Source organism: Amblyraja radiata, chromosome 8, assembly GCF_010909765.2.
Source record: "Amblyraja radiata isolate CabotCenter1 chromosome 8, sAmbRad1.1.pri, whole genome shotgun sequence".
Classification (NCBI taxonomy): Eukaryota; Metazoa; Chordata; class Chondrichthyes; order Rajiformes; family Rajidae; genus Amblyraja; species Amblyraja radiata.
The window spans coordinates 79,129,834-79,142,078 of record NC_045963.1 but is presented as its reverse complement, the minus strand read 5'-3'; the positions used below and the strand labels follow the sequence as shown (position 1 = coordinate 79,142,078).

The following is a 12,245-nucleotide window of genomic DNA, read 5'->3' as shown; positions in this document are numbered from 1 at the left end:
CTCAGGTGGCTGTGTCTACTGAAAACAGGTACGCCCTCTTGGGAACTGTCGGGGGAGACGATGTTTCCAGTCCGAGCAGAGGACACGTCAGTGGCTCCAATCCTAGAGATGGGACTCGACCGGCGAGACCGATGTCGGGCAGAGCCCTAGTGGTGGGTGACTCCATTATCCGAGGAGCAGACAGGAGATTCTGTGGCGGCAGACGAGACGCGAGGATGGTCTGATGCCTCTCTGGTGCCAGGGTTCAGGATGTCACGAGCCGACTTCTGAACAACCTCCAGAGAGAAGGTTGTTCTCGACAGTAGTTGTGCACGTAGGCACAAACTACATTGGGAAGAAGAGGAAGGAGGTTCTCCAACATGACTTCAGAGAGTTGCTAGGGCTACACGTGTGGGTTTAAACTAAATAGTGGTGGGGGGAAGGGATTGACAAATTGGGAGTATAAAGATGGAGTTGAAGGGGAAGTGGCTACAGGAAAAATTACAAAAGATTCATAAATTAATGGGAAGGAAAGCTTGAGAATGGACAACAGAGTAAGGTCAGGGCCAATTGCGAGCGGTGCGAGGGGGGGAAGTGAATACAGAGGTCAAAGTGCTGTATATGAATGCGCGAAGTATAAGGAATAATGTGAACGAGCTTGAGGCTCAGTTAGAAACTGGCAAGTATGATGTGGTGGGAATTACAGAGACATGGCTGCAAGAAGGCCAGGGCTGGGAACTGAATATTCAAGGGTATACCTCCTATCGAAAAGACAGACAGGTGGGCAGAGGGGGTGGGGTTGCCCTGTTGGTGAGGAATGAAATTCAGTTCCTTGCAAGGGGTGACATTGAAACAGGAGATGTGAAGTCAGTATGGATAGAACTAAGGAAATGTAAGGGTAAAAATACCTTAATGAGACTAATCTACAGGCCCCCAAACAGTAGCCTGGACATAGGGTGCAAGTTGAATCAGGAGTTAAAATTGGCATGTAGCAAAATAATGCTGTGGTTGTTATGGGAGATTTCAACATGCAGGTAGACTGGGAAAATCAGGTTGGTACTGGACCCCAAGAAAGGGACTTTGTAGAGTGCCTTCGTGATGGATTCTTTGAACAGCTTGTATTGGAGCCTACCAGGGAAAAGGCAATTCTGGATTTAGTGTTATGTAATGAACTGGATTTGATAAAGGACCTCGAGGTTAATGAGCCATTAGGAGGCAGTGACCATAACATGGTCAGGTTTAATCTACAATTGGAGAGGGAGAAGGGTAGATTGGAGGTGTCAGTGTTACAGTTGAATAAAGGGGACTATGGGGCCATGAGGGAGGAGCTCGCCAAAGTTGACTGTAAAGATACACTAGCAGGGATGACAGTGGAATAAAAATGGCAGGTGTTTTTAAAGAATAATACAAAAGGTGCAGGATCAGTTCATTCCTTGGAGGAAGAAAGATTCCAAGGGGATAAAGGGACGACTGTGGCTGACAAGGGACGTCAGCGACAGTATAAAAATTAAAGCAAAGAAGTACAAAGTAGCAAAGATGAGCGGGAAGCAAGTGCATTGGGTAATGTTTAAAGAACAACAGTAGATAACTAAAAAGACAATACGGGAAGAAAAGATGAGGTACGAAGGTAAGCTAGCCAAGAATATAAAGCAGGATAGTAAAAACTTCTTTAGGTATGTGAAGAGGAAAACAATTGGACCCTTGAAGACCGAAAAAGGTGAATTTATTATGGGGAACAAGGAAATGGCAGATGAGTTGAACAGGTACTTTGGTTCTGACTTCACTAAGGAAGACACAAACAATCTTCCTGATATAGTAGTGGCCAGAGGATCTGGGGTGACAGAGGAACTGAAGGAAATCCACATTAGGCAGGAAATGGTTGGATAGACTGATGGGACTGAAGGTTGATAAATCCCCAGGGCCTGATGGTCTGCATCCCAGGGCACTTAAGGAAGTGGCTCTAGAAATCGTGGATGCATTGGTGATAATCTTCCAATGTTCTATAGACTCAGGATCAGTTCCTGTGGATTGGAGGGTAGCTAATGTTATCCCACTTTTTAAGAAAGGCGGGAGAGAGAAAACGGGGAAGTATAGACCAGTTAGCCCGACATCGGTGGTGGGGAAGATGCTGGAGTCAATTATAAAAGATGAGATAGCCGCACATTTGGATAGCAGTAACAGGATCGGTCCGAGTCAGTGGATGTAGTGTACCTGGACTTTCAGAAAGCATTTGATAAGCTCCCACATAGGAGATTAGTGGGCAAAATTAGGGCACATGGTATTGGGGGTAGAGTGCTGACAAGGATAGAGGTGGTTGGCAGACAGGAAACAAAGAGTAGGGATTAACGGGTCCCTTTCAGAATGGAGGCAGTGACTAGTGGGGTACCGCAAGGCTCGGTGCTGGGACCGCAGCTATTTACAATATACATCAATGATTTGGATGAAGGGATTCAAAGTAACAAGAGCAAAATTGCAGATGACACAAAGCTGGGTGGTAGTGTGAACTGTGAGGAGGATGCTATGAGAATACAGGGTGACTTGGACAGGTTGGGTGAGTGGGCAGATGCATGGCAGATGAAGTTTAATGTGGATAAATGTGAGGTTATCCACTTTGGTGGCAAAAATAGGAAGGCAGATTACTATCTAAATGGCGTCAAGTTGGGAAAAGGAGAAGTACAACGGGATCTGGGGGTCCTGTACATCAGTCTATGAAAGTAAGCATTCAAAAGGGAACTGCAGATGCTGGAATATCGAAGGTACACAAAATTGCTGGGGAAACTCAGCGGGTGCAGCAGCATCTATGGAGCGAAGGAAATAGGCGACGTTTCGGGCCGAAACCCTTCTTCAGACTGATGGGGGGTGGGGGGGGGGGAAAGAAAGGGGAATTTTTTTCTTTTGCGGCTTTCTTTCCCCCCCCCCACCCCCCATCAGTCTGAAGAAGGTTTCGGCCCGAAACGTCGCCTATTTCCTTCGCTCCATAGATGCTGCTGCACCCGCTGAGTTTCCCCAGCAATTTTGTGTACCTATGAAAGTAAGCATGCAGGTACAGCAAGCAGTGAAGAAAGCCAATGGCATTTTGGACTTATAACAAGAGGAATCGAATATAGGAGCAAAGAGGTCCTTCTACAGTTGTACAGAGCAGGTGCGGAAAACCCGGATGGGCCAGAGGGGACACGTCCCCTCCATGTTTTGAGAGGTGGGGGACATCCCCCCCAAGTTTTTGTAATCCGGATTTTAAAATCCGGTGATCGAGGGCGCCGATTAGAGGAGAGAAACGTCGGTCAGCAGGCAATGGGGGCGGGACATGATTCAGCGCGATGATTGGAGGAGGGAGGAGTGGGGGAGGGGGGGGGGTGGTGGTGGGACTGAGGATAGAGCGCGGTGATTGGAGGAGGGAAGACATGGCACAGACCTGCGCTTCATCCGCAGCCTGGATCGATCCCGGCCGGGTCTCCGGCGCTGTCCTGTCCCCTCCCGAGTACCCGCCCCCCCCGCGGGTGGCCAGAGAGGTCGGCAGTCAGACGGGCCATCGTAGAGAAACAGCGCTAAGCCTAGCTAACTCTGCCTGTCCCGCTAGGTGAGCTTACAACCCCTCCTGGACTTGCGGGAAATATGGCCAATGCGGAGAAGCAGCGCTGGTTTCCCGTCAGTCCAGACAGGGCTGTAGTTAACCCGGTGAGACAGGCAGAGTTGAGCTGCATTTAACGCTGGATTGAGCCTCCGAAGCCTCGGGCGCGTTTGTGTGAGTGTGCGCATGCGCGCAAGGCCGCCAAAAATTGTCCCCCCCGTCCCCTCCATGTTTTGATAGTGAGTTCCGCTCTTGGTACAGAGCCCTAGTGAGACCTGGAGTAATGTGTGCAGCTTTGGTGCTCTAATTTGAGGAAGGACATTGAGGGAATGCTGCGTATTGAGGGAATGCTGCGTAGGTTTACAAGGTTAATTCCCGGGATGGCGGGACTGTCATATGCTGAGAGAATGGAGCAGCTGGGCTTGTACACTCTGGAGTTTAGAAGGATGAGAGGGTCTCTCATTGAAACATATAAGATTGTTAAGGGCTTGGACATACTAGAGGCAGGAAACATGTTCCCGATGTTGGGGGAGTCCAGAACCAGGGGCCACAGTTTTAGAATAAGGAGTAAGCCATTTTGAACGGAGACGAGGAAACACTTTTTCTCACAGAGAGTGGTGAGTCTGTGGAATTCTCTGCCTCAGAGGGCGGTGGAGGCAGGTTCTCTGGATGCTTTCAAGGGCTCTTAAAAATAGCGGAGTCAGGGGATATGGGGAGAAGGCAGGAACGGGGTACTGATTGGGGATAATCAGCCATGATCACATTGAATGGTGGTGCTGGCGCGAAGGACCAAATGACCTGCTCCTGCATCTATTGTCTAAATTCGCATCCCATCCCAATCATTTTCCCCAGTAGATGTTGACAAACATAATTAGAGCAAAACCTGATTGCAACACCGAACTGCTTTCAATCTTCTTATTCATAGTTAAAACAAGTACTGATGTAGCCAACCTTCCGTTTAACTGGAATACAGGCCATTTGGCGACCTTGATTATGTGCTGCCTCCAGTCAGACGCCGGAGATATTTGACACGACATGGGCTTGATATAGGACAATTCCCCTTGTATATAAATAGCGGAACCAAGTATCCTTTGGAAAAATTGAGCAAAGCAGGCTTATGTTGAAGGACGTGGCCAAGCAAACAGCTGGCAGTAAAGAGGTAAGTAAATCTTAAGTAGCAGTTTCCCCCAACACAGGGCAAAGGGATAGTTGGTGACACAGGAGACTGCAGATGCTGGAATCCTCAGCAAAACAGATGCTGGAAGAACTCAGTGGGAATAGAGAGATGATGTGCTTAGGGTCAGGATTTAGACTCAGAAGTGATGAGAGCATGCCAGAAGCAGCACCAGGAACACCACATCAAGCAGTATAGGAGGATGTGTGTGCCAACCATAAAGTACAATAGGCAAAGGACAGTACTGATGAATCCCTTCACTAATGGATCCGATCTGTTGTTGTTGTTGTTGTTGTCTGTAACCTGGCCATAAATAGTGGGGAATAATTAGCAGCTTACAACAGACGAGAGGAGTTTCCAATGAACATCCTCAGATTCAATGGTAGATGCGGCCATGTACGCGTTACAACGACCACATTGAAGTATTCGCCATTATCTTAGTTGGAAATAGTGCACAATTGAGCCTTTTCACTTCTTTCCTAGATCCTCACTGTTCAGTCAATGTCATATCAACAAGAGTTAAAGGCACTGGGTAAAACAAAAGCCGTGGAATCAGATCTCAACCCAGCTTCCGTACTAAAGACATGCATTCCAGGACGTCATGCCTTTAGCCGAGCTGTGCCACTGAAGTACCTGCACCCTATGTAATATGGAACATTGCTCAGCTATGTCCCGTCCACAAATCCCACTTGTTCATGATCAACCTACCTGTCTGCTCTCAATCACGAGCACAATGATCAAAGGTGTTGTTGGCAGAGGCACGCAGTGGCAACCTGCTTTCTGATGCTCAGCTTACCTTTGGCCAGGACCATTTGGCCCCAGTCCTCGCACCACCCTTCACCCAAACATACACCAAAGAGATAAATTCCAAAGCTGCGGAGAAGCAAGATTGACTGCCCTTGACATCAAGCAGCATTTGACTAACTGTGGCTTGTAGTACCACTGAAGTCAATGTGCATCAAGGGTGAAGTTACTCACTGCACAGCGGAAGCTGGTTGTGGTGCCACAGATGATTCTTCTTGGTCCAAGGACATTGCAGGAATTGCTGGGAGCAATGTCCTGGTCCAAGCATCTTCAGCTTCATTCAGAAGGAACATTTATGCTGATGATTACATAATCTTCCATTCTATTTACAACTCCTTAGAAATTAAAATGCTGCCTACCCCGATTTGAACACCGTCCCATCTAATATTGGGACAAGATATCATTTCTTCAGTTCATGTGATGGCAGGGAGATATGAGAAAATGAAATTACTGGTGACTGGATGAGATGTTGCACATAAGATGTTACTAACCTCCAATAGGCTTTGATCTTTCCCGCAACCTCTCTGTAAACGGTTCATTGTAACTCGTGAGATCGGACATCTTTACACCAGATCGAGCTTCTGCGATTAACTGACGAGCTCTCTCTCTCAACTGCCGCCGTCGCTCTTGGTCTTGATGCTGCAAGGTATTGAACAACTGCCGTCACTGTCATTGGCACAAACATCATTCCAAAATTGATCACCGATATACTGTCAAAATGCTGCTGCAGGCAGCAACAGTTTCATCGTGGAGAAGCCAGATAATCTAACCATAAACTGTTCTGATGGAACAAAGTGTGCAAAGGATTAATTAATGTCAATGAAGTGGAATTAAAATGTAAAAATATTACATTTTAAAGTACTTCATTGACATTAATTAATCCTTTACACCTTTTGTCATGAAGATTAACAATAGAGCAACACCTGCCTATTACAATAGTATGACCATGTTACACAGCTTCTCACTCTAAAGTAACTAAACTAAACTAAAGTGGCTAACTGCAATATCTACCCGCAATATTCATCACAGATGACGCATGATTAGCTGAGTTTTGTATCTGTACTGTTTCTCCAAGCATTGTTTCACATTCTAGTCTGTTTTATTTAATTTGTTTCTCATATTATCAAATTCTATTATTGTTCTATATCACGTTAATTAAACATGGTTTTGTCAATTCTTTAACTAGGTGAACATGAGCAGATATGTTCACACCTACTACAGCACTCGTGAACAAGTCCACGCGCTGTGCAGGAGGGTCGGGGCAGTCCCCTATGTTCATATCACAACAATAAAGGCAGCTGACAAAGTAATTTCATCATATATTAATAAAATAATAAATAGCAGTCTAATGTAGAATCATGATCTGAATTAGTCACTAGATTTAACCTTTAGATTTTGTAACAAAGACCAATTACATTAGAAGAATTGCCAATTACGAGACGTGTTTGATAGGGTTTATATGACTGAAGTTATACCAATTAGAGGTGATCTCCTTGAAAGGCAAGATGCTGAGAGTGATAGGGAATTCAGAAGCATGTAGGATGCGTTCACCAGCAGAGGAAAGAGAGGTTGTTGTCTTTCAATAACAGGCAAGTCGTTTAGAGTGAAACATTTGCCATTGAGGTTTTTAAATCTTTATAATTTGTGATTGGGGAGGAGAGTTCTGTCATTGTCTATTGTGCAGGTTCTATTGTCTATTGTGTATTGTGCAAGTTCAAAATCGAGAGGGATGGATTTTTGGAAAGTAAAGGAATCAAGAGATTTACAGACTAGAATGAAAGACATTTAGATGAGGAATCATGAGTCTCAAGACCTGTATGAACTATTTCAGGTTCAATTTATAATCTCAGACAAAGTCAGATGCATATAGGAGCAAACAGAGGCACCATGTGGAAACAAGACAGTGGATGCTGGTGCACTACATGTCGGGGGCACGGGATCAGGAATGTACTCGCATCCTTTTACACTTACTTTCAATTCTTGTTCTTATTCTTTCTTCAATCCAAATGAAGCCACAGCATACTTGTTTCTCTTTTCTACAGGAATCTTGCCACCTAATCTTTCTAACTAATGTAAATGCTGGAAATAAATCAGGTCATTTCTTAAGAAATGCCATTGACCTCAAAGAGTAAATCTCTTCCTCAATGCAAATCTTGTCCAGTTTCTGTTTATATTTTAGCAGTATCTTCATATTAGTTCTTAATTAAAGGCCGCTAATCCCTGAAATAAAACAGCACACTTTGAATTCATTAATGTACTTGACCTAGGAATTCACTCAACATATTGGATTTAATTAATGGCTGTTAAACCTGGAGAAGTCCAAGCGTTACTATTCAATTACCATGGCCACTAACACATAAGATCGAAGCAGCATCTCGCTATCATTTTGCACCAATCTTCTTTGTTTGATTTTGCCATTAGAATTTAATTTTCTTTGGTAAATAACTGGGAAACAGCTTAATTTAAGCTACAGGCCTGGCCATTATTGCATCGTCAGCAAGAATAAGGAGGACTTGCACCCACAATATTTTGAGGTGAATTCACAATTTCATTGCCGATACTAATTGGTCACCAAAGTCGGTACCACCAGTGCCAAAGATGCATCGTGAAGAGGAGGCAGCATTGCCTATGGGAATTTGCTGCCCTCAAGGTCGGCTGTGGTAAGCAACCCCTGGGGCACACAAGGGATGTTGGTTCACTGTTCGATCCACATGTCTAAGGTAGGTGATGTCTGGAGGTTTGCGGCAGCTCACCTGCATCGGGCAACGCTCAGACCTAGAGCGCAGACCGGACATTGGAAACCTGGTGCCTCTTGTATGTGGGCTATTTCTATACACTTTGTTAATCCGGGATTGTGTTTAGGCATGGCAATACTTTACTGGACTGTATGTAAGAACATAATTCCTCTCTACGTTTGCTCAGCACCATTGAACCATTTCTGTGCATTCACTCACAAGCAAGCACCCTCAACATCAAGGTACAGCTGGGCCACTGCCATGCTGAGCAGCTCAGTCACCCATTCAACAACACCATTGATACCATACGATAGAACTTTATTTATCCCAGGAGGGAAATTGATCTGCCAACAGTCATAAAACGCAAGATACATGAAGTTAAAGTGACAAGTGGAAAGGATTGGGGATGTGTAAAGATTGGGGAGCTGGAGCACATCCTCCTTGGTACAGCAACCAGGCAGGATGTGTTCCACATTACAGGAACCCTCTTCAGGCTCAGGTTGAAGATATGCTGGAGTACTGCGCACAACTGGCTAGCACCGCCTTGGACCCTAGGGCTGACACCACCGGGACCCATGGCTTTGCCTGGGCAGACTCTACTCAGCTCTTTTCTCACCTGCTCAACCTTGATGGTCAGGTGCGACAAAGAAAGGGCAGAGGAAGTGGACGAGCTGCTGAGAGCTGCCATGTTTTTCTTACTTAACCATTTGATGTGGGCAATGGTATACTGTACATCTGAGTATCTGAGCCACTTGCAAGGAGAGACATCTCTTGCAAATGGATTTTATTCCTGAAGACCGAAAGCCATGAAAAGCCAAAAACAAATTATTTTGAAGCACTTGTCCACATTGGTGTCAGGATATTTGCACATTTTAAGATACCTGATCAAATGTACCTGTTATGCAAAATGAAAACCTTTGGATTAGTGAAGTTGCCCGATTATTACTTCTGTTCTGAATCTATTATTAACCATTAACCACAGAGATTATGTGATCATGTGATCATGGCTGATCATCCCCAATCAGTACCCCGTTCCTGCCTTCTCCCCATATACCCTGACTCTGTTATCTTTAAGAGCCCTATCTAGCTCGCTCTTGAAAGTATCCAGAGACCCGGCCTTCATCGCCCACTGAGGCAGAGAATTCCAGACTCACAACTCTCTCTGAGAAAAAGTGTTTCCTTGTCTCCGTTCTAAATGGCTTACCCCTTAAACTGTGGCCCCTGGTTCTGGACTCCCCCAACGTCGGGAACATGTTTCCTGCCTCTAGTGTGTCCAAACCCTTAATAATCTTTCTGTCCTAGGTCTCTTCCATTGTCAGAGTGAGGCTAAACACAAATTGGAGGAACAGCATCTCATATTTCGCTTGGGCACCTTATAGCTCGGTGGTATGAATATTGATTTCTCTCATTCAGGTAGCCCTGGCATTTTCTCTCTCTCAATCCCTCCCCCCCCCCCCAAAGTCGCACCAGCTTCTCGTTTTCACACTACATACAGCTGACAATGGCCTGTTTCCTTTATTATAGTTACTTTTTTGCAAATCTTTCATTCATTGTTCTTTATCTCTTCACATCACCGTCTATATCTCTCGTCTCCCTTCTCCCTAACCAGTCTGAAGAAGGGTCTCGACCCGAAACGTCACCCATTCCTTCTCTCCAGAGATGCTGCCTGTCCCGCTGAGTTACTCCAGCTTTATGTGTCTGTCTTCTGCTTTTTAACCTTTTGCCTAACTCCATAAAATTATTTGCTGGACCTTATCCCTTTTCCTACCTATTTGTGCAAACATGCCATCAGCCATGATCATATTGAATGGTGCAGGCTCGAAGGGCCAAATGGCCTACTCCTGCACCTATTTTCTATGTTTCTATGCAGAACGATTTCTGGCTGTACACCCTCCCCCTTGAGAATGTCATGCAGCCGCTCCTGGATCCAAACATCCTGGATGATCAATGAGGTTTCGAGAGAGCACTATATATTCTGAACTTTTAAAATTAAACAGAACAATAGGGGAATGTTGAGTTGATATCAACGCTGTCAGCAGACAGGTAACATTTACATATTGCCATTTACAGTGATTATCCTACAAGCTTGCAACTCAATTGACTGTATGTACATACAGTGCTCGGCATGACAAAAGATTTGCTCGAGTGAAATGCTCCACAGATCATTTCAAACTGTATATATCAATGTCTTCATTTCAATGAAAGTAAAACATCAATGGTTTTCCATATCCCAGGATAAAATTCATAGAGGATTTTGCATCAGCCACAGAAAGAGAGGGATTACATTATATATTCACCACAGCCATAAGGATCATATATGTAATCAGAGATCATGCTGTATTACGAGCACTATAACAATACTCTCGTCAAGCATCTATATTTAGTTTAGAATTCAGAAGTCAGAATACATTTATTAGCCAAGTCTGTATACATTCAAGGGATTTGACTTGGTGCTTTGCTCGCACATGGTAAAAACACGATATACATCAGACAATTAAAAATAAAACATTATAATTTAACATGTGAAGATAAAGTACCAGAGTAAAGAGAGGCCACAGACTTTTGGCTGTTGAGTAGAGCTACTGCTTGTGGAAAGAAGCTGTTTTTATGTCTGGCTGTGGCAGCTTTGACAGTCCGGAGTCGCCTCCCAGAGGGAAGTGCTTCAAAGAGTTCGTGGCCAGGGGTCAGAGATGATCTTCCCGATCTTTAGTTGTCCAATCCACAATTACAATCGTCCAATTAAACAAATCTTTATCATATTGTGGAAAAAATGCCGACCTTAACTTCATGCAACATATAACAATGAAGTAATGACATTTCAGATCCTCCTCATTGGCTAAATGGTAGATATACTGCATTGTGGCCAAACAGATCTTAAATCTAGAATCAAAGAACTGCTGATGCTGGTTTATACCAAAAACTCAAAGTGCTGGAGTAACTCAGCGGGTGAGGCAGCATCTATGGGGAGGAGGAATAGGCGACATTTCGGGTCGAGCCACTTCTTCAGACTAGTTAGGGAAAGGGGTAAACGAGAGATATAGACGATGAAGTAGAGAGATAAAGAACAATGAATGAAACTACAGATAATTTGCTGGCTAGATAGGGCTCTTAAAGATAGCAGAGTCAGGGGATATGGGGAGAAGGCAGGAACGGGGTACTGATTGTGGATGATCAGCCATGATCACATTGAATGACGGTGCTGGCTCGAAGGGCCGAATGGTCTACTCCTGCACCTATTGTCTATTGAAAGATATGCAAAAATGTAACGATGATAAAAGAAACAGACCATTGTTAGCTGTTTGTTGGGTGAAAATGAGAAGCTAGTGGAACTTGGTTCTTGGTTCTTGGTTTCTTGGTCCTCCAAAATATTCCAAATGGAATTTAAACTGGAGGTGGTGAGGGGAGGGCTTAAGCCAGAAAGGGTTATTGGGAAGAAAGAGCTACTTTAAATTTAGTTGCATCTGGTTGGGTAACTATAGTTGGGTGGAGATTATTCCATGCTTTAATTGTGCGGGGGAAGAACGAATTGCTGTACACATCTGTCTTTGTAGCTGGGATCACAAATTGGATCGAATTCCCTCGTTTGCTCCTAATTGGTTTGGGTTTGGTGTCAACCAAGCGCAATTTTAACCAGGGGAGCCCTGGCTGCAAGTTATTTTCCGTGGTTTGGGTTTGGTGTAGATCTTGTAGTCTATGTCGAGCTGACCATTTAACATTTTGTAAAAACAGGTCAAACGGTGAGCTTCACGTCTGTCTTGGAGAGGGTTCCACCCCAGAGAATTCAGAAGTTTGGTGACGCTCGCTTCTCTCTCATAGGTGTTAGTAACAAATCGAGCTGCCTGTCTTCGGACACGTTCAATGGAAGAAATGTTTTTATTTGTGTATGGGTCCCATGCTGCAACTGCGTAGTCCAAATGAGGTCTAACGAGGGTGAAGTATAGCTTCTCCTTGACAGAAGTTGAACAATGATGAAAGTTGCGCCTCA

At 44.6% G+C, this 12,245-nt stretch overlaps 1 protein-coding gene across 4 annotated transcripts in view; it reads right to left on the bottom strand.

Annotated features, from left to right (window-relative positions):
* ehbp1 (EH domain binding protein 1) overlaps positions 1–12,245 on the bottom strand; it is a 351,647-nt gene that overhangs the window by 96,905 nt on the left and 242,497 nt on the right. For all 4 annotated transcript variants that reach the window (XM_033026308.1, XM_033026305.1, XM_033026307.1 and 1 more), the window contains one exon: positions 6,017–6,164. In XM_033026308.1, the coding sequence (XP_032882199.1) occupies positions 6,017–6,164 (148 nt within the window). The remainder of the gene's footprint in view (positions 1–6,016; positions 6,165–12,245) is intronic.